This window comes from Rhodamnia argentea, chromosome 10, assembly GCF_020921035.1.
Source record: "Rhodamnia argentea isolate NSW1041297 chromosome 10, ASM2092103v1, whole genome shotgun sequence".
In the NCBI taxonomy this organism is placed as follows: domain Eukaryota; kingdom Viridiplantae; phylum Streptophyta; class Magnoliopsida; order Myrtales; family Myrtaceae; genus Rhodamnia; species Rhodamnia argentea.
The window spans coordinates 19,058,108-19,078,350 of NC_063159.1; the positions used below are offsets into that span (position 1 = coordinate 19,058,108).

Below are 20,243 nucleotides of genomic sequence, written 5' to 3' on the forward strand. Positions count from 1 at the left end.
CCTTGCCCTAAACGGACTTGATTTTTATGGGTCATTGTGCACTGCACATTGTGTGTCGTATATGTGCAGAAGATGGGTTACGATTCAAAGTCAGGAACTTGCTTGTTCAAGGACAAATGACAAGCATGTTAGATTTTGGTGGAAATGAATGTGTATGACCTAGAATGTGAAGGAGACATAATACCCAGAAGAAGATGAAGATGGTTGAGAACGGAGGGCTATGGTGGTGTCGAATGGGGAAGATAGGGTTTGTCGAGAAGGGGCATTGAATGCACATGGGGGGGCTGCTTTATGGGGATTCTTGCAAGCCTGGGATTTGCATCAGAAGCCCCGCAGTCCGAGGCTCTGCACTCTTCCCTAACCTTTTCTTTATTACTCTGCCCTGCAGCTATGCATTTGCTCAAGCAAAGGGTTTTTTGCATGCTTTGCTTGTTTTCTTTTTGTTCTTTAAAACAGAGAGACCCGGAAGAACAGGGGCAAATAGAGCTTTCGGACATATTTAAAAAAAAAAAAAATCGTATGCTCATTTTACCGGGTGATTTTATGCTTCATGGCCTCTGTAGTATTTGGATATTGGATTGAAATGCAACAGATTTTAACCGTTCGAGGACTCGAGGACCATAGACCCGCCCCACTGTAGTGGTTTGTGCATGTGTCTAAAAAGCTTTCTTATTCTGTTCTTCACGATTGAATGAGAGTTAGGACTTTTCATTTGTGGGGGGTGTTGGTGTCCGGTGGATGGTAAAATCATTGAGTGAGTGGTGGGTGGAAGGAGTCTGGTTTGTTTTTTTGACAGTCTGTGTGCCCCGTTGAGCATGCAGTTAGATCTTGAAAGAGGAGTTACACGGTGTTGGTTGCCTTGCTTTTGACCTTAGGATTCTCTCAAAAAGAGTGGGTAGGCGGAGGAGGGAGGAGGAGGAGAAGGGGTTCTACTTTGTACGGGCATTCACTTTTTACTGTTGGGTTTAGAGACTTTTTACACATCTGCTGAGCCTTGACCGGGGGTGAACGTAATAATGATTCATCGTGCCATGCTCTCTCTCTCTCTCTCTCTGCTTTTTCTTTTGGAGGCCATTTCAAGGTACATCGGTCTGGATGCTGGTGCTGCAGCTGCTTAGTCGAACTACAGGGCATGTTACTGTTTGGTTTGGTTTGGTTTGCTGTCAGCTAGATGTTACCTATTGACTTCATTTCCTTTTCCTTGATTTAGGAAAGTTAATACAGAGAAATATTGGAAATTTCTAAAAATGGTTTTGAACCTCATACATGTACATGGTTCTGAAGATATGGTATTTAGCATTAACAATTACCAATCTTCGAAATGTTAATTGGCAAAGTTCCAAAGTGAAAAGTAAGTTTTGCAGTAGGTCAGCAATGCGGTAAAAAGAAAAAGCAAATCCCTGTAGTTGATGCCCTTTGACGTGATGGCCCATGCGGCAATGAGATGGTTTCCTGAAAATTGGCCAAGTGGCTATCATGTCAAAATTTTAATGAATGATTTGGTTAAATTTGGAGAAAGGTGCATCCATTTTCAAATAACTGAAAGTTTAGGAAATCCCACAACACTATCCAAATTGCTTGTATTGGAATTGTGTCTTCAGTTTGAACTCACGACGGAAATTCAATCCGAACAAAAGTGTGATAAAGTGGCGGTCGGAATAGGGGAGTCCAACTTGGTTTTTGTATCAAACCATGCCAAGTCAGGTTAAGAAAAAACGACGATTTCCTAATCCAGGTTGCGGACGGCTGAAGAAAGTTTCTCTTCTATTATGTTCATGTTCTCCAAGAGGTGGTATTTCTGTTGATGCCGTTGATGTGCAGAATGTGATCTCCTGCTTGGTGGCTTCCATTAAGATTCGTGGAGAATTTCCTGGAGTCTAAGTGGTAATCGTGAATTGCATCCACAAAAGACTTTGCCGTTGGTGGTAAGATATAGGAATTCCTTTGAAAGATTGACAGATTATTTTCAAGAGATTGTGTGTGATAAACAATGTGTAAGTAATTTCGTGTAAACATAAGTAACATGGATATGAACGCAACTCTAGCCAGGAAGGTGATTCGATCGCTACAATTTTTTGCTAGTGTTTCGTTCACGACTCTCTCGAAGAAACATTCTTTCACGGGTATAGCGGGAAAATCTGGACCATCAAATCTGGCGGAGGGCAATGCCCACGGGTTTTTACCAATTGATGGGCAAGACGGCTAGCCTTGATCAAAGTAACTGAAACCAACACCCAACATCTCTGCACGAATCGGTTCTTATGATATAGACCACAAAGAGTAGGTTTACATGGAGTTGCGGTATGGTTATGGGTACCTGGTTTTAGTATCAGAACTCCAAATGTTGGGCTGAGGTCCAGATGTGAACAATCAGAGCTTTCAGGATCAGCCATTACGCACAAGACAAGATCTAATTTTTCAGTGTGTTTTCTTTGCTTAGAGTTGTTCATCATCAGAGTAATGAATGAATCTCCTGCAGGTCACATAGCGAACCTTTTTTCTTACATCTTATGAACAGAACGATGATCAGTATATATGTCAGGCCAGTTTAAGAATCTCATGTCATGGATGCCCATTTCAGTTTATTCATAGTAGATGTCTGGTATGCAATGACTTGGACACTCCTTTTGTGCTTGCAAAAAACGTGGTTTTGACGACGATCACCTCGGTAGCTAAATCTATTCCCTCTCCTATTTCGTCTGGTGTCTTTAATCTAATGTGATCTTTTCATCATCTAAACACCTTTTGCTAGATGAATTTATTCGTGTCTCCCTCTTGACGTCATGATATGGACGCATCAGGAAGTTCTGGTTTACAAGATGCCATTGATGGAGTTTCATCGGTGTTGAGGCACTCTATTTCGATGGCATCAAATGGGCTAACTTCTCGGCTATGTCTATGCTGATTTGCCAGTTTTTCGGAGAAACTTTGCCATGTGAAAAATGCCATCACTTTTGTATGCAAAATGGGGTGACAGCTTTAGTTTCCTATGGAATCTTCTGGAGCTATATCTTAAGCCTTGGGTGATCAGACAACAAAATGCTTTCAAAACTGTAGCTTTGGTAATTTGCATGTTTTGGTCGACATGTCTGACCTATTACACCTAGTCATCATCAAAGGATGCAGGGTGATCCAAGGACTTTTCTTAAAGATGCCTCGATGGAACCATCACTTGCCTTTCGTCAAACGAGGTTTGAGTGATGGTAGATGCTAAGTCCTGTTTGTATGCTAGTTCACCTTTTTATAAAATGGCTAGCGTCCGAGTGTTTTTAAAGCCCTGAAAGGAGTCGGAAATGGCGAATGCTTTAGCAACGATTAGTCTTCTGCTGACTCTTCTCTGTCGGTCAGCCACGGGAGTGAGAACAAAAGCATTTTCACTCAGAAGTCAACGGCGCCTGTCCGACTTGGTCGCAGTTGCAGATGATGATGGTATTTGCCAATCGATGGTGGAGCCACAAAACTATGACTGTGAAGAACATACTGTAATTTGCTGACTCCAGATACTTGATCGCATAGTGACGGTTTAATTTCTGATTTGCAGTGACTACACAATGTAAAATAATCAATGTAAGTTGCATAATTTTTCAGGTAACGACACAGGATGGTTATATCCTGAGCTTGCAGAGAATTTCAGTGAGACAATCAGGCGGAACAACCGGGGACAGGCCTCCCGTGATGTTACAGCACGGGGTCTTCATGGTGGGTAACTTTGCAGCTGATAGCATTTTAGTTAGGATCTTGTTGATTGAATTAAGTCAGAAGATAGTTGGCCAAGTGACCCTTTATTTCCTAGAGATGTAATATGTGTTTTGGTGATAGGATGGAATCACGTGGCTGCTATTGCCGGCGGACAAATCGCTGGCATTCCTCTTAGCGGATAACAAGTTCGATGTGTGGATTGCCAACACCCGTGGAACCAAATATAGCCGTGGACACACGTCGCTGAGTCCTGACGATGAGGTGATGAACCTTCTGCCCCTTCAGTATGGGGTTCTCCTTTCGCCTTCCGATGTTTCTTCATTGGAAAGTCCATTCTTTTCCTTGTAGGCTTACTGGAATTGGACATGGGATACTTTGGTGTCTTCTGATCTTCCTGCTGTGTTCAACTACGTCTACCATCAAACTGGGCAGAGACTGCACTATGTTGGTCACTCCCAGGTGGGTTCCGCTCAATTTCGAACTTTGACTTTGTTTTAGAAACTGCATTACGTTGCAGATTTTAGTATTTAGCAGCAACTTAAGTGTTCTCTTGCAGGGGACCTTGATGGCTCTAGCTGCTTTCTCCAAGGAACAACTTTTGGACATGTTAAGATCAGCCGTTTTACTTAGTCCGATCGCCTATATGGGTCAGATGACATCTCCAGTTGCGAGAAGTGCGGCCGAAAACTTCCTAGCTGAGGTAAATACCCAATTTTCTGTCGGTACTGGCAGAGAGGCTAAACTGATAAAACTGGACCAGAATCTCACTTTTTTTTTCCCTCTTGACAGGCTCTTTACTGGTTGGGCGTCGACGAATTCGATCTGAGAGGGTGAGATAATCCGATTCAATCCCTTATCATTCTGGCAGCTAGTGTAAGAAGTGTAGTGCCTCGACTTCTCCTGCAACATTAGCAAGTAAAATGTCTAAACTTCTTACTAAACTACATTAAATGTAAGTATTACTAGGCTACCAAGTAGACGGCCGGAGAAAGAACCATGCATATCGCATCCCTCGGAACATTCTCAGTAGAAACTATTCCAAGAGTTAGACCAAGCCCAGATGCACCGATATCACTCAATGTTTAGACCTCTTAGGAGCAGCCTTTCCGCCTAGTAGTTTAAGTTATCGGTGCTCAGGTCGCCATCAAATTTACTACCATCGAGTTTCAGTTTGTTAGTGTTGTTCCTAGACGAACATTGAAATGCCGGCAGAATATCTCCGGTGACACCGCTGATCTTTCTCTCAAGCATGCAGGGTAGCGGCAGTGAAGCTACTGCAAGATATTTGCCAGAAAACCGGAGTCGACTGCACTCACATGTTGACTGCTTTCACAGGTAGTATATGTTCCACGTGCCGACTCATCCGTAAAAGGTTTCGGAAAAATTAAACTGAACGCCCATCAAGTGAACAAACGAGTTATATCCTTGTGTTTTTTTCCAAATGAAGAGGTTGATCAGTCAATCAACTACATAGTTAAAATCTTTGTTTTTCCACCAATTCGGATCGAATAGACACTTTCCCATTAGTACTTGAATTCCATTGCTGACTTCAAAGAATGCTCGAATGTCTATAGGCCCGAATTGCTGTCTGAACTCCACCATAGTTGATGTCTTTCTGGACCATGAACCTCAACCCACATCGACAATGAATTTGATCCATCTGGCTCAGAGTAAGTGGATGAATTTCTGAAAGGATGTCGCGAATATCATATTGTTTCTCAGCAAGTTATATGCTCCATTTGAGTCGCCGAATGAAATCTTTATTCATCATTAGTGTGTCCTATTGGTGGATGAGCAGTGATTAGAGATGGCACTATCTCAATGTATGACTATGGCGACGAAGGCCAGAACGTGGAGCACTATGGGCAGGCGACGCCTCCCCTGTACAATATGTCGAGCATTCCGAACGATCTACCCCTCTTCTTAAGCTACGGCGGGGCCGACGCTCTGTCGGACGTGCGTGACGTGAAGCTGTTGCTCGACAGCCTCAAGGACCACGACGGGGACAAACTGGTGACTCAGTATAGAGAGGACTACGCTCACGCCGATTTTGTCATGGGCGAGAATGCTAAAGAAGTAGTGTATGATCCTCTGATGGCCTTTCTCAGGCTGCAATGAGGATGTACTTCTAGGAGAAACTTGTGATTGTAATGTTGTACAAAGGGACTATGTAACTTCAATGACAATGGGAATGTTCAGAAAATTATAGATTCTTTAAATTTTTTTGTCTGCTTTTGTTTGTTTGGTGTTTATCACATCCCCTTGCTTCTTTGTGGAATTATGTCTGCAGAATATTCCTCGCGACATTACAGAAAGAAGGCTAGATCATCCTCTTGACCAGGCCATGTTGCAAAATTTCAGGGTAGATTTCAATTTTATATCGCAGACACGGCAAACCAGAACGATCTGCTGAACATGAATAAACGACTCACATTCCATCAAAATCAAGCCTAACAAAAATCGGGTCATGGGACCGAGAATGATATCAACTCGAGGGGCCAATGTCATTCGCAAGAGCAACGTCTTGAACTATAAAACCAGAAAGATCTTCCCAAAAAAGGGCTCCGTGTGTAGCCGCAACCTGCAGATAGCTTTCAACGATGTATGCGTACCGCATCCTGTTCTGCATTTACACACCTTTTTTTCTGCGCGAAGCTTATCGAAACGGAATATTTAATCAAAGAAGATTACTCTAGATATGTCTTGTAATTGAGTGGTTTTTTAACATTATCTGCACACTAGTCTTTCAACAGCCTACACATCAACATCTTCTCCTCCCACGTTCACATTGATTCCGCAGTTTTGCGAGCTATCTCCTGGTTCTTATCATCGCCCAATTCGACTTCCTGATGAGCCATGAGCCTCAGAGTAAACAAATTTCAATCGTAGAAGTAACGGAGAGTGAAAAAATAACAATAAAAGAAGAGAAAATAGCCGCAGGATTAGAGACCCCACACCATTTCGTGTGTCTTCTTTAGTTTTGTCTGGACTTTGCATGGTATGAATAAATGGGGCATTGTGGATATAGAAAATAAGCAGTTGGCAATGGCTAACACTACGGTTAAGCTGATTCTCATGGCATTTCTATTTTGCGCGGCTTCGGTTGCAGCGAGAAGAGCGAGGCTCTACCCCACAGGATCTTCAGCTGGTACTGGCGGCATCTGCAAATCTTTGGTGGTCACACAAGGCTATGCTTGCCAAGAACATACAGTTAATAAACTCTTAATCATTTTCATATCAAGTTCTTTTGGGTTTCCGTTCACGTGGAATTTGATTGAACTTATGATGTCTTGGGTTTCAGGTGACGACGAAAGATGGTTACATTCTCGGCCTTCAGAGGATTCCAGCTTCGAGGTCCGGGCAGTCGGCTTATAAGCCTCCAGTTCTTCTGCAACATGGTCTCATGATGGTCAGTAGCCCCAAACTGATGATTCACAAAAAGGACTTGACAAAAAGAACTGAACGCGTAAAAATTTTCCGTTTTCCTGTTAACGAGATAACCTGTAAGCAAAACAAATTTCTGGCTTGGACTCGGCCACATCTATTGCAGCATGTGATGAGCCAAGCATCAATCGTACATGCATTGCCGTGTGTGATGCATCCGAACCACCAGTACCACAAGCACTTGGATCATGTGTTAATGGGTTTCGGATGATTATGCGACATGTACTTGTTGCTGGCGGATTTGCCAGAGAAATGGCGATCTTGAGACTCTCAAAACTTAGATGAGCCGATAGAGAGATTGATTTTCAATGAAATTTGACAGGATGCTGTGACATGGTTGATGAACCCACCAGCCGAGTCGCTGGCCTTCATATTGGCAGATGCGGGGTACGATGTATGGCTGTCCAACTCTCGGGGAACTAATTCCAGCCTCCAGCACACGTCTCTCAGTCCTAGTGATCCGGTTTGCGATCCACTTCCTAGAATTTCCTATTATTAATTCCTAGAACACGGATTGTCCTCGGTCTCGAGTATGTCAAAGGCCTAGGATCTAGATTGTTGCATTCCAAGCGATTGCTTAACTCAACTTCTTACTGAACCGCTTTCAATTGGTGAGACTAGGTAACATTTTGGTTTCTGTACTGCAGGCATACTGGGAGTGGTCCTGGGATGAGCTAGTTGCTTATGACATGCCCGCCGTGCTTCAGCACGTGCGCAGCCTCACTGGCCAGAATATGCACTATGTCGGGCATTCCTTGGTGAATATATCTCGCTCAATCTTCCCATCAAGTTCATGGAAATCTTTATTATGTTGCTGGGAAAAAAAAATTAATACATAGCAAGTTTGATTCCAGGGAACTTTAATTGCTCTGGCTGCCTTCTCCCACAAGGAACTGGTGAACATGCTAAGATCGGCTGTTTTGCTTAGCCCGATCGCCTATATGAATCAAGTGCCCTCCCCGCTGGCGAGAAGTGCTGCTCAGATCTTCCTAGCTGAAGTAAGCTAAACTGATATCATCCTCTTTCCCTCTTTATAAAAAACAGAAATTTGTCAATGGAGAGTGAATTTCAGCAGGAAGCTTACTAAACATTGGTCTGTTTTACCAGGACATCTACTGGTTAGGTCTCCATCAATTGAATCCTAAAGGGTGAGTATAGTTCACAATCATGGGGCTGTGTGATCACAAAGACGGCGATGTCGTGCATATGATAAATTTCTTTCACACTCTAGCTTAAAACCAGAATCACACACTCTGAAGCTAGACGTTAGTATCAATTTGACAGGGACGCTGTGAACAAGCTTCTAAAAGACATATGCAACATACCAGGCAATGACTGTTCAAACTTGATGTCCGGCTTCACAGGTAATCCCAGTTTTGATGTCCACTGCCTTCAATAATGTCCTCAAGTTGTATTTTTCGCTTTTCACGGACAGCCGGTCTTGACCGTTATATGTTGTAGGCCAGAATTGCTGCTTAAATTCTTCTAGGTCGGATGTTTTCCTCGATCATGAACCGCAATCGACTGCAACGAAGAACATGATCCACTTGGCCCAGAGTAAGTCTCATTGATTCTTCAGATATTCTCTCACGGGCTACGGATGTAGTTAAATCATTCTTCTATGCGATCTCTGTACTCGAGTAGTGATCAGGACGGGAACCATAGCGAAGTTCGATTATGGCAACCAAGACGATAACATGAACCACTATGGCCAGCCAACTCCTCCAGTATACAACATGACGAGCATCCCGAATGATCTCCCTCTTTACCTTAGCTACGGAGGGAAAGACCTGCTTGCCGATCCCGCTGATGTGAAAGTCTTGCTCGGTTGCTTTAAGGATCATGATGGGGACAAGTTGGTGATTCAGTACAGGGAAGACTATGCTCACGCCGATTTTGTCTTTGGCATAAATGCGGATCAGGTCATATATGAGCCTGTAATGGCCTTCTTCCGCCTTCACTGAGGGTGGAACAGAACTCTCCCTATACAAATTTAGGATAGAACTTAGGCCTCTCTCTCTATATCGGACAAGAATGTTTTCTGTCCAGTACAGCCAGGAAAAGGAAAAAAGAAAAAAGAGTTCGCACCGCGTTTAAAACGGGTCTGCTGCAAATCTAGGGCATGCATGCCCCATTCAGTATGATGTAATTCAAGTGGCATGAAGTAGTCTTAAGATTTTCTGCCATCTTCTGAACATCCTTAAACAAAGGGAACCTGCGCAGTCGATCGAAAGTGAAGGTGAAGTTAAGGAATCTGAATAACTGGATTGGCCTCTCAAACTGTACTCCAACTTTTTCGCATATTTTATGTTCCTCAGCATTTTCACGGGCCTCTGTGATTGCAATTGTCGAGTAAAGGCAGAGGCTACCATGAGGTTTCTCCGAGACCTGGAATGCAAATTGTCTGAGTAAAGCTAACATGAGAAGCATAGGATGGCGACTGGTTCCGAATACTTCCCTCCTGATGTTGCTGATGACACATGGCATGAATGCCGGAGTTTGATAGCTCCCATCATCTGCATTGCACCATGCTTTGTTCGGAACCCCACGACGCAAGTGTTTGTGGATACATGTGCAATTTGCTGTCTATCAAACTGTAAGTATCACCAGCATACTGAGGCGTATTAGTGGACATGTAGAGTACGAATTTCTCAAACGGCAATCCACCATCCTATTAGCAGAGGTCCGACACTAGGGATGAAGACATTTTTCAGCAGACAATCCAAAGTTCTACTTGTTAACCCACCAGCTACTTTGCACACGATAGTTTCAGTATTTCGACAAACAAATTCAGGCACATGCACACATTTACACATGCATGCATGTTTGCAACCGTCCATAATTATGTGCAAGCGGACATGCACACACAAAATACACAGACGCAACGATTTAGTAGGTCTCAGATTTTATCCAAAGCAATGGTAATACTGTTGACATGTGACTCCAAAGATAGCATAAGCAAAGAAATACCGTTGTGGCGATCTCTCTGTGGGGCCATTAAGACAGTGAGCGGCTAGATAGTTACAAGGCAATTACTTTAGTGCGAAAAGGAAGCCACAAGCATAATATTAATTCTTAAGTCATGTGCTGAATGAGCATGAATGACCAGCAAAGGGAGTAAATTTTAGTAAGGAGCATGCAAGACTGGGGTAACCGCAACAAATTGGTGGGCAATGCCTGTAGATGCCACAAGATGACATTAAATAAATACATCCAAAAATCATTGATCAACAGATCCTCTGATGAGATGGATCTTAAAAATCTGGATAAACATCGATTGATCCTCTATTAACAACTCAGGAAGTTGGACCCATATATCTTAATTTACAACGGAATGGCCCTACAAAAATCCCTGCAGACTCAAGAAGTATGCCTTTTTCTTCCCTCAGACTCCCTCAATAGAATGCCAAGAAAAATAAAATCTAGCCAAAAGGAAGAAAAAAGAAGAAAATTTACACCACGAGGTAATCCAGCATAGCTTCTACCAGGAAGGCACGCTGTTTAATGAGTAGTAAGTCGCTAAAGATGAACCTGTAGCTGAAAAGAAGATCGCTCATTCCTTTCTTCAAGTTGGATCTTCAAAACAGATGGATGCAGTCATCCAGCAAATTTTAGAAGCTGGCATTTTCTATCCTCCATAGACATTCTTTTCTTAGAGGCGAATCAGTAAATATAGCTTTGATGAAATCCTTGATCTGCAAACATGTGACCATAAAGCAAATTAAAAGAACAAAGAATTATCTGACCAAAAGAGGCAAAGAAGAATCTGCCATGAAAGGAGCATATAATATGGCATGGAAAATTGACAATATCCAATTTGATAGTGGAATATCACAGCTATTTCACTTCCTGATCAAAGTACTTCTAACGCAGGAACGGCGTGGCAAATTTGAAAAGAAGAGAGTTTGATGTAAAACAAAACAGTGAATTAACAAACAAGAAGCAGACTGATTGCCTGAATATGTCATAACTTGTACCTCAGGCAATGTGAAACAAGAAGTGACCAATTCACCACTTTCCCAAGCTGCTGTTATGGATCTCAAAGGCATATCCAACAGCTCTGAGTTGTGCAAGAATGAAACGCAATAATCAGATTTGCAGGACAGAAGTTAGTATCACGAATTTGAAGAAAATTTTGAGTAACTGTAAGAGAGCATGCCTGCCAGTTTACGAAGTTTACGTAGAGATGGCATGAAATCATCAAGGGAGCGTAAAGAGGAATCTTGTGACTTTCCCTCTTGGTCTATGGCATTCAGGGAGTGGAATAAATCCGACAGACTTTCCAGCATCAGGTATATAAGCCTCTGAAGCTGAAATGACAATCATGTATTAGACCACTTCTGGCAGAAATCAGCAGAAACCAGCTAATGACGACTTCAGTACCTGTAATGTTTCCTCCGCTGCCATATCATCCAAAAAGAGTATGTCTCGAGTGACTCTGGAAAAAACTGATTCCAGGACGAGACACATGCTCTTATGATAGATTGAAGGCAGCAAGAGGGGCTCCCATATGATGTGCACTTTTTCTAGAATGAAAACCACCTAATTAACAAGAATCAGATGTGAACCAGGGTAAAAAGACATCGGGAAGCAGAATAATAAAAGCTGTAGCAAAAATACCTGGTCTATACTCAATTTAGCAGATTCAAACTGCTGCATTTGATGAGTATTCTGGAATCCGTCTGCACTGTCCAAGGCCTGATAATTATCAATATCAGCGAAGTGTGAAAAGTACAGTAATTCCAAAATAACAGAGGCAGATAACTTCTCACCCTGCCACAAACGACTAAGGTGCATCTACATAGAAAGTCTTACCCCTTTTAAATTGAAAATTACAAGTTGAATTTGTCTTTGCAACATCTCTTCCGCCTTCAAATGTAATCTTGGTGCCAAATCAACAAAAACAGCATGCTCCTTGATGCAATTCGGGAAGTCAGGCCGGTACTGGAACATCACATTTATGTGTACGATCGTATTAGAAAATCTTCTTCAAGTAATTCTAAAGCAGTTCGTTGATATTCAAGAAAAGAAAAAAACCACACCAGGCTTCAAACTTCTCTTAGAAACCAACAGATTCATACATGCCTACCTGGAATGCGAGGCCAAGTATTTCCTGAGCAAGATAAAGGAAGTCATTGTGCATGAGAACAGCAACCTGGTTGATGCTATCAAGCTGCCTTTCTTGCTTCATAACCCAAAAGAGACTATCAAGATCCCATCATATACAGAGACAATGTAGTAACATGCAGGATACAGTTGAGTTTTTTGTCTGCACCTAATATCTAACACACTACAAATTGCTACTCACTCTCTCGGCAAGGGGGTAAAGGCAGTAATCTTGAGCATTCTAAATTGTTAACCATTACAAATTTTCTAATGCAGGCATCAGATCAAACTGTAGTATATATACAGTGATATCACATGTTAATACCATAGCTATGAATATACTGGTCATATCACTTACCCTGACAGGAATAATAGCCTCATAAAGAAGAATAGCATCCCTTGCAGCATGGTACAGTTCCAATGCAACTCTAGTGGATGATGAGCAAACATCCTGCATGAGGTCACAAGTCACAACTATCCTATTATCTTTATTTCTCTTGGTTCTATAAAATAAAAACACCATTTTGTGCCATTGGCACCCTTTATTTATTATGCTAGGCAAACAGAATTGAAGGCATGGAGTCCTCAAAGATTAAGATTATGAATAACAATGGAAGAACAATATCGTCCCATCAATACAAACAACAAGCTTTATGACATTCATTCAAAGACATGACAGCATATATGACATCAGGGAAATCGGCAATCAAAGCAATTGGATATTGCAATTAGAATTCTGCTGCAATGCAAAATATAGTTTTTAAGCAGTTAAAGTCTACATGTATACCCTTCACTTCTGCAGCATAAGTAATTAAAGTGCACTCTGCCTAAGACATGGCAAGTAGATATTCAAGGAAGAACTGGTCATTTCAATAGTTCTGCCATGTAGAACAGTAACTTCTTTATCTAGATTTGAACATATTTGTAAGGAGAAATTTTACACAAGTGTCTCATCCTACAGCATGCACGTTTTTTACTTACTTTCAGAGTATCATGCACCATCTTCATCAATCCAGAAGCAGCTTCAGAAACCAAACATTTCTCCGACAGAAAAAGCAAGTCAACAGCATGATCGGAAGGATCCACAGAGATTTCAGCACCTTTTGGCGAATGATGTTTCCTAGTATATTCCTGCCAGACAAAACTCTGTGAAAAAGCTAACTCGCGGCAATATGAAATATCGGTAGAACATTTAAAAGATCTCACTTGTGGAACGGCAAAATCACAACTAAGAAGCAGCTTTCTGGATTTTCCTAAGATTTCCTTTTTCTTCCTTGATGCAAAGTGAACCTCAATGTTTTCAGTGAAATTGCTCAATCTTTCATCCTTTTTATCAGAGGATGAAATAAATCGCAAGTCCTTCAAAGCTGTCTCTAATCCAGTTGCCAGTTCAATGATCTTCTGAAAATCGGCAAGTTCAGAAGCATCTTCTGGAACAACCTGAAATAGGAGTCCTAAGGATGTCAAAAGCCCAGTTGACATGCTCTAAAATCTATGAGGCGGTGTTATATACAGTGCCTGAACCTAAATAGAGACAAGCATCCATCCATTCAGACAAATAATTCCTGAGAAGGAAGAGAAGAAATTTTCAGTTGACAATTCTAATAGAGTAAGCTATGGCCACATAAGCTGGCGCAGGACATGATGGGACGAATTCAGACACAGACTCCGTTCCCGATTATGAGGCACTTTATCAACCGGCACAATATGTGCTCCAAGCCCCAACCAGTGAATTTTGGAAAGGAAGAGTGTATAGGTCCAGGTTGACCTACCTAAGGAGGACTTTGTCGTCATAATAAATGTTTTATCAGCTGAACAAATTATTCGACAAATGAAATGGCTAGATGAGGCAGAGAATTTTCCTAAATCCATTTTCATATAGACAAAATTAAATGTCCCACCAGTGCAGCCAAGAACCTCACAAGCTTACCAATATTGCTGAACATAATATATATGCCATGGTAGACAAAACATTTCAGAATTTTATCACTTCGAATCATGAGATTATTTCAAGCACAAACTCCTGATGACTTCATCTTTCTAGCACCCAAGCAAGAATAGTTAGTGGCAGTATCAAAGCCAATTTGATTGCTTGATCAACCAACCTTGGAGAGAATGTTAATTATTATCAGCTCTGATATCCTTGGCCATGTCAATCTTCCAAAAGATCGAATCCATGAATCACTTTTGAAGCAAATCCGTTCACAAATAAACTTAGCAACCTCAATAATCTTGGAAAAGATCATCTCGCTATCCACAGTTCCAATCTGAAACAACAATTAAACATATGAAACAAATGAAACATGGGTTGGTAATTTCTTCACCAAAGAAGATTCTTTTTGCAGTCAGAGAATGTAGCCCAATATATCACCTATAAGAAACATTCATAATAATCACCTTCTGATCTGGAGACTGCATCATCCTCAAAAATGCCTCAGTCAATTTTCCTGACTCTTGTTTCGATTCTTCTACAAAAGCAATTGCCGAGCCAGAATTAATGACCGGTGTCATAACATACTTGATCATCAAATCAGCTACTCTAGCAAGTCCATAATCTAAAAGGCCGACCACCTAGAATAAACATGAACAAAGTCAAAATGTGAACTTGAAGAAATGGTGTCTTGCCACCAAGAGAACCGAATACATTAAGAAATAGATAGATTCCATTTTCCCATGGCTAATTCCTATCTAACACAGGAGTTTGCTATAATACCCGAAAGTAGTTCACCAATTTGCATTATCTTCATCTGAAGATTATAATGGGGGGGTAGAACTGCATAAATTCTACTCAAGCATAAGCACAAGGGAGATTCGATAAACTCACCTCCATTGACTCCAAAACTTCTTGGAAATCTACCCCAGCAATTCCATCGACACTGAGCTGGTATTTCACCCGAATTCTGTTGGACTGCTGCTCGAATAGGACAGCATTATCCACAAACCTCGAGAAAACCTCTTGTATCTAGAAACCCAAAACCAAAACCTCTCAAAGGACAATCATGAACTCAAGCGATCGCCAATTGAAAGCTTTTCAACGAAACAAAAGCAGAAATTCAGCAGCTCAGTCCATTCACTTATCAACCAATTTTTGAATTTTAACGTGCCACGTTAAAATGGGAAGAAAAGGGAAAGAAACACTCCACCTCCTCAAAACACTCGTGCCACTGAGCCTTCAACAGCCCATACACCACAGGCTCTCTCCCCGCAACATTTTCCTCCGTATCACATACTCTAGCCGCCAACTTCAGATTTCTAATCTCTTCAGCGGCGAATCTGAGCCGTCCGCTCCTCAGCGCCTCCCTCGCCCCTCCAAACCTCTCGCTCAGTCTCGAAATGACCCTCACCAACTCCAGCAGCTCCTTCTTCAGCTTCGCCTCCCTCGTCTTGACCTCGATCTCGGACACGGCCTCGCCAATCTGGACGTCGATGGGTCGGTCGGATATCAACTGCAGGACACCGCCCAACTCGGAGGCGATATCGTCGGTCCGCGAGACGACGTCGGAGCAGAGGGAGAAGAGGGAGGAGAAGTCGGAGTGGTGGGAGAGGAGGTAGGACTGGACCTGCGACTTGATGCCGCGGGAGTGGGAGTCGAGCCTCTGGATGAGGAGGCGGAGATCGGGGGCGGAGAGAGGGGACGTCGGGTCGCTGAGGTCGCCGGCGGAGAGGAGGTCTCGGACGTTGATCGTGTCGAAGAGGACGTCCATCTCGTGGGACGGGGATCGATCGGAGGGGGTCTTGGTTCGGGCGAGGGGATCGAGTTGGAGTGAGGTGTGAGGATTGGGATGCGAACGGAAATCGAGAGTGCGGGAAGGTGGAAGTCGGCGGCGGAGAGGGCTATCGTGCGCCGGCCATATAGGCCTTTTGGTTTTGGGCCTCGTGTGAAATTGAAGTGCATCTGGCCCAAAGAGTTGCTCAAGCCCACTCCTTTAAAAGAAATCTTGGAAAAACATAACAAAAGGACGGATAAATTAAAGTCAAATGTTGGTATAACCTATGAAGAAAAATGAGAACACAGGGCATAAAAAGCTTCAAGAATGTAACCTGGCATCTATATAGATTATGTCCGAAACTGACCTACAACTAGTGAAAGAAAGACCATTGACCTAATACTTGACATTGGTAGAATGTTTCTTTTGAGGTCTATTTTGGGCAAATATTCTGTGAACTTATTGAACCGTCTAATCTTCTTGCTCCTTCTGACAAAAAAAAAAAAATTCTTCTTGCTCCTCATTTTGCTGCACTTGAACTACAATAGTTTGGATGAATTCGTACATCGATTGTCTGTGACTACTCTACTTTGTTTATTAAGAAGAGTTGGATCAAATAGATTCAAATTATCATTATCGCGGCAATTCTTAGGGTTTGTAGCGATAGAAATCACATCATAAAAACTGAAACTTTTTGATTTTATGTACACGTATCATTGATAAACGATCGGAGAGGGATGACCAATATTAACGACTTCCTTTAGAGAGTTATTTAACAATGAATAATTGTCCAAAAAGTCATAAATCCATTGTATGATGACTATTTCGATCATAAATATTTCAATTCCACCCAATTTAGTCTCGAGCCTTTTGACGATTTTCCAATTTAGCCCCAAACTTTTAATTGTGCTAATTTAGTAATAAACATTTTGATAGTTTGTCAATTTAATCATAAATATATTATTTGGATAATTGACCGAAAGGGCTACATTGGCAACCCACCAAAAGATTTAGGATTAAATCGGTACAATCGAAAGGTTTACAATTAAAGTGACAAATCATCAAAAAGCTCAGAACTAAACTGTCGTGCCCACGTCTGAATTACTCACCATACAATAGGTTTAGTACTTTCTAGGTATTTTTCCCTATTTAAGAACCAACCCATGCCCTCTGCACAATGTTCTAATCGAGTCATAATTGTACCACACCACTTGTAACCCGAAGATCCACATTGGCGAGCAAACTAGCCTTAAGCTGGGGACACGAGATATCTCCAGCTCTCCCTTTAACTTCAGACTCGCTTTTAACTGAATTGCTCCGGCTTAATATCGAACGATCAGAGCACTTCTAAAGAAAAGCCTAACGCGTCAAAAAACACAAAAGGAACGGTTGGAAAGATAGGCTTGAATCTGTCCCTCGAACGGAGATAATTAGCTGGATACATCACGCGCCAGTAAAACGTGGCGTGACAAACCGAATATAAGAGAGATTCATACGCTCAAGGCACCGAGAAGGACGAGATTCATTGCTCACAGACGATAACAATTAGTCAATCACAATGCTTCGACACCACGTGTCGACCTTTTATACGCACTTCACATCAATCGCTCGGATCCGCGAGTTAATCTCAACGATCCCCTCGAACTTCTTGGTAATATTCGCATAAAACGAAGAAGGAACTTTCTCCTACCCCTCGCGGCAAGAAGAAGTTCATGCCACGACAGTCAACTTTTCCGACCGAAAGCTCGCGGCGAAAGAAAAATCGAGAATCGTTCTTTGAATTTGACTCTCTCTCTCGCGCAGAGAAAACGGAGCGCGAGCCCTTTTTCGGTCCTCTGCTGTTGAACGACGCTAGCCGCACAATGTTGACCGCTCCACATATCCGTACCAAAACCAAGAACGCAACACGTGTCACGGCCGTTCTACTCGACATCAAGATGCAGAATCCATGAATTCAAGAACATACCCCCAACTACAGACGAGATCAGAAAGAATCTAGTAATTTGCAGTAGAAATTGCTCCGACCCATTTGCGCGGTTCCTTTTTAACTTTATGTTCGATCGATTCGTTCGGACTCCTCGGAAAGATCGATGAAGAACAAAGCCAAGAGGGACGTTACATTACTCTTGAGATTCAAAAAACTTAGCTCGAACCCAGTAACGGGCAAAAAAGTTACCCTGCGTGCCCCGTTATGAGTACAGTCATTTACAGGGGAAGGGAGAGAGTTTTTCAGAGACTGAAAAGAAGTTGAAACCAAAGAATGAATCCCTTGTGAAATGGGTAAAAGGTAAAAGGATGATCTTACTTCCTACTCCAAAGGCCCCAAATTTTCTCTGCGATGAAACTGGCGATCTTTCTCAACGTCCCCTTCTCCGATCCGGCCTCGCCATCTTCGACGACGCCACCGGCCGCCGTCGCCGCTTCATCGCCGCCGGTGCCTCCTTCGATCTCCTGCTCGCCCAACTCATCCTTCGCAGTCCTTCTTTCTGCCGTAACTCTGTCCTCGCCGCAATCAGCAACCCTGTTCTGGCCCTTCCTCTGCTTCTTCTTCTTCGCGCTGGAGCTCTTCCCTCCATCCCGGAGCAGCCCGTCTTCGGACGCCTCGATGATCTCATCTATCGCTGGAGCTCTTCCCTCCATCTCCTGCTCACCCAACTCATCCTTCTCAGTCCTTCTTTCTGCCGTAACTCTGTCCTCACCGCAATCAGCGACCCTGTTCTGGCCCTTCCTCTGCTTCTTCTTCTTCGCGCTGGAGCTCTTCCCTCCATCCCGGAGCAGCCCGTCTTCGTACGCCTCGATGATCTCGTCTATCGCCTGGCGGTTCGGCGACGCGTCCCAGCGCGACCAGAAGCTCTTGTAGCACCGGAAGCAGTCGCACTGGAACATGGGGGGGTGGTCCTCCTCGCCGGGAAAGTCATGCTCCCCGTTCTTGCGGCCGTCGCTCGCGACTCCCCGGCGGCCGGAGGGGTTCGGGCCAGAGGCGTTTTCGTTGGAGCGCGAGATGAGGTAGGCCAGGACTTCTCTGTCGTCGGGCGAGAGAGCCGCCGCGAGGGTCAGGAGCGCCGCGGGGAGGAGGGCCAGCTGGTCCGCGACGGAGGGCGGCGACGGGTGGACTTTGCCTTTCTTGCCGTGGGGCTTAGCCATGGAGGTCGATGAACGGTGGTTTCTTGCCGAAACGGGTTTGAGAATCGTTCTTCTTTCTTGCGAAACGGGGCGAGAGGAAGTTCTGAACTTTGAATGATGGTAGGTTTGAAAAGTTTCCACCTTTTTTCCAACCGGGGGTTGGGGATATGAGAAAGAAAAGAATGACACGCCCACGCGCCTTCTTGATCGCCTGTGCGAGAAATAAAGTATTTTGAGGAAAAGTAATATTGTTTTAGGGTTTGTGAAAAGATAAAAAAAAGGGCTGAGAGAAATTTTTTCCAAGAATCATTTCCATAAACGCCCGTTTTATTACTATGTTGTCAATGCACATTGAGTAGACAAATGTTTTGCAATAATACCATTGCTGGATATTGTGTCAATAATTCATTTGAGTTTTCGAAATAGGTCACAAACCCGTGATTGAAGCATGCCTGCTCTTTCAAGATAAAATCGAAAGTTTAACTTTAACGCGACACATTGGCGTGTGTTGTTGATCATTTAAGTTTTTTCTTTGAAATAAATAGTTTAAGCCACCAAAGCATATACAATGAGCTTGGAACGTGATTTTTTTTTTTGTGTGTTTGTAAATGCTATTAACTCCAATTGTTTTTGGTCTATTTGCCAAATCTCTATTTGTTACGTATTATCTGATCACATGTGAGATGTTGTAGGAAATGAGGAGGAGTTTTAACGAATATGTTACACATAAACACATGTATAAATGTATTATCTCACATTTTCATGTACTTTGCATCTACGGGGAAACTATTTATGTAACAAACTTAATTAGATAAAGCTTGTCGAAATTCTATATGGAGCGTATTATTCTATTTTAGGATTTTTTTTTTCTTGCTTTAAAGAGGGTTGTCCTATAGCGCCAAAGAAGGGCTTTGGAGTCCTCATCAACTACCCTTGGCTTGACAGTAAGACCCACTCACCGGGTGAGATTAAGCTGTATCGAAACTACTAAGATCCGCCTACTAGGCCACCTTTCTCCTTTATTTAAATCTTTTTTATCTAAAAAGAATAAAATCAAAAAATAAATACAACTTCCCTCAAGAGTTCTCGCTTCAATGGGCTCAACGGGGTTACACATATCTCCATTTTGAAGCCATTTGTCTCGCTCTCTCCTTTCATGGACAT

The 20,243-nt window shown here is 42.7% G+C and overlaps 4 protein-coding genes across 6 annotated transcripts; 2 read left to right on the forward strand and 2 right to left on the reverse strand.

Annotated features, from left to right (window-relative positions):
• Positions 1 to 2,015: 2,015 nt before the first annotated feature.
• Positions 2,016 to 5,822, forward strand: LOC115747588 (triacylglycerol lipase 2-like). Of its 2 annotated transcripts, XM_030683796.2 has the most exons (11): positions 2,016 to 2,668; positions 2,753 to 3,062; positions 3,349 to 3,482; positions 3,589 to 3,699; positions 3,820 to 3,960; positions 4,048 to 4,158; positions 4,256 to 4,399; positions 4,489 to 4,529; positions 4,955 to 5,034; positions 5,274 to 5,369; positions 5,498 to 5,822. In XM_030683796.2, the coding sequence occupies exons 3-11, from the start codon at positions 3,444 to 3,446 to the stop codon at positions 5,815 to 5,817; spliced, it is 1,083 nt and encodes a 360-aa protein (XP_030539656.2). In that variant the 5' UTR covers positions 2,016 to 2,668; positions 2,753 to 3,062; positions 3,349 to 3,443; the 3' UTR covers positions 5,818 to 5,822. The 2 variants fall into 2 exon arrangements, with proteins under 2 accessions (XP_030539656.2, XP_048127877.1); XM_048271920.1 differs by having other exon boundaries at positions 2,753 to 3,482.
• An 838-nt stretch (positions 5,823 to 6,660) lies between these two features.
• On the forward strand, positions 6,661 to 9,171 carry LOC115747676 (triacylglycerol lipase 2-like). The gene is made up of 9 exons (XM_030683918.2): positions 6,661 to 6,909; positions 7,001 to 7,108; positions 7,466 to 7,606; positions 7,791 to 7,901; positions 7,998 to 8,141; positions 8,251 to 8,291; positions 8,428 to 8,507; positions 8,605 to 8,700; positions 8,788 to 9,171. The coding sequence occupies exons 1-9, from the start codon at positions 6,700 to 6,702 to the stop codon at positions 9,105 to 9,107; spliced, it is 1,251 nt and encodes a 416-aa protein (XP_030539778.1). The 5' UTR covers positions 6,661 to 6,699; the 3' UTR covers positions 9,108 to 9,171.
• A 1,220-nt stretch (positions 9,172 to 10,391) lies between these two features.
• Positions 10,392 to 16,052, reverse strand: LOC115747675 (centromere/kinetochore protein zw10 homolog). 2 transcript variants are annotated; one of them, XM_030683916.2, is made up of 14 exons: positions 15,393 to 16,050; positions 15,074 to 15,211; positions 14,647 to 14,820; positions 14,355 to 14,516; positions 13,456 to 13,689; positions 13,231 to 13,380; positions 12,608 to 12,700; positions 12,233 to 12,328; positions 11,959 to 12,087; positions 11,764 to 11,841; positions 11,527 to 11,685; positions 11,303 to 11,453; positions 11,121 to 11,203; positions 10,392 to 10,838 (listed from the first exon to the last, which is right to left on the reverse strand). In XM_030683916.2, the coding sequence occupies exons 1-14, from the start codon at positions 15,951 to 15,953 to the stop codon at positions 10,755 to 10,757; spliced, it is 2,292 nt and encodes a 763-aa protein (XP_030539776.1). In that variant the 5' UTR covers positions 15,954 to 16,050; the 3' UTR covers positions 10,392 to 10,754. The 2 variants fall into 2 exon arrangements, with proteins under 2 accessions (XP_030539776.1, XP_030539777.1); XM_030683917.2 differs by lacking the exons at positions 10,392 to 10,838; positions 11,121 to 11,203 and having other exon boundaries at positions 11,527 to 11,669; positions 15,393 to 16,052.
• Positions 16,053 to 18,058: 2,006 nt separating this feature from the next.
• On the reverse strand, positions 18,059 to 19,212 carry LOC115747682. The gene has a single exon (XM_048271284.1). The coding sequence runs from the start codon at positions 19,098 to 19,100 to the stop codon at positions 18,258 to 18,260; it is 843 nt and encodes a 280-aa protein (XP_048127241.1). The 5' UTR covers positions 19,101 to 19,212; the 3' UTR covers positions 18,059 to 18,257.
• Between the last annotated feature and the right edge of the window lie 1,031 nt (positions 19,213 to 20,243).

Bases quoted from the DNA above. Each gene is read 5' to 3' on its own strand.
- LOC115747676 (XM_030683918.2), top strand. From the start codon at position 6,700: ATGAATAAATGGGGCATTGTGGATATAGAAAATAAGCAGTTGGCAATG. The intron at 7,109-7,465 runs GTCAGTAGCCCC...GAAATTTGACAG, and splicing joins TGCAACATGGTCTCATGATG to GATGCTGTGACATGGTTGAT. The intron at 8,508-8,604 runs GTAATCCCAGTT...TATATGTTGTAG, and splicing joins CTTGATGTCCGGCTTCACAG to GCCAGAATTGCTGCTTAAAT.
- LOC115747675 (XM_030683916.2), bottom strand. From the start codon at position 15,953: ATGGACGTCCTCTTCGACACGATCAACGTCCGAGACCTCCTCTCCGCC. The intron at 15,212-15,392 runs GTGGAGTGTTTC...TTGGGTTTCTAG, and splicing joins GGCACGAGTGTTTTGAGGAG to ATACAAGAGGTTTTCTCGAG. The intron at 12,088-12,232 runs GTAGGCATGTAT...GTGATGTTCCAG, and splicing joins TACTTGGCCTCGCATTCCAG to TACCGGCCTGACTTCCCGAA.
- LOC115747682 (XM_048271284.1), bottom strand. From the start codon at position 19,100: ATGGCTAAGCCCCACGGCAAGAAAGGCAAAGTCCACCCGTCGCCGCCC.
- LOC115747588 (XM_048271920.1), top strand. From the start codon at position 3,294: ATGGCGAATGCTTTAGCAACGATTAGTCTTCTGCTGACTCTTCTCTGT. The intron at 3,700-3,819 runs GTGGGTAACTTT...TTTTGGTGATAG, and splicing joins TACAGCACGGGGTCTTCATG to GATGGAATCACGTGGCTGCT. The intron at 3,961-4,047 runs GTGATGAACCTT...TTTTCCTTGTAG, and splicing joins CGCTGAGTCCTGACGATGAG to GCTTACTGGAATTGGACATG.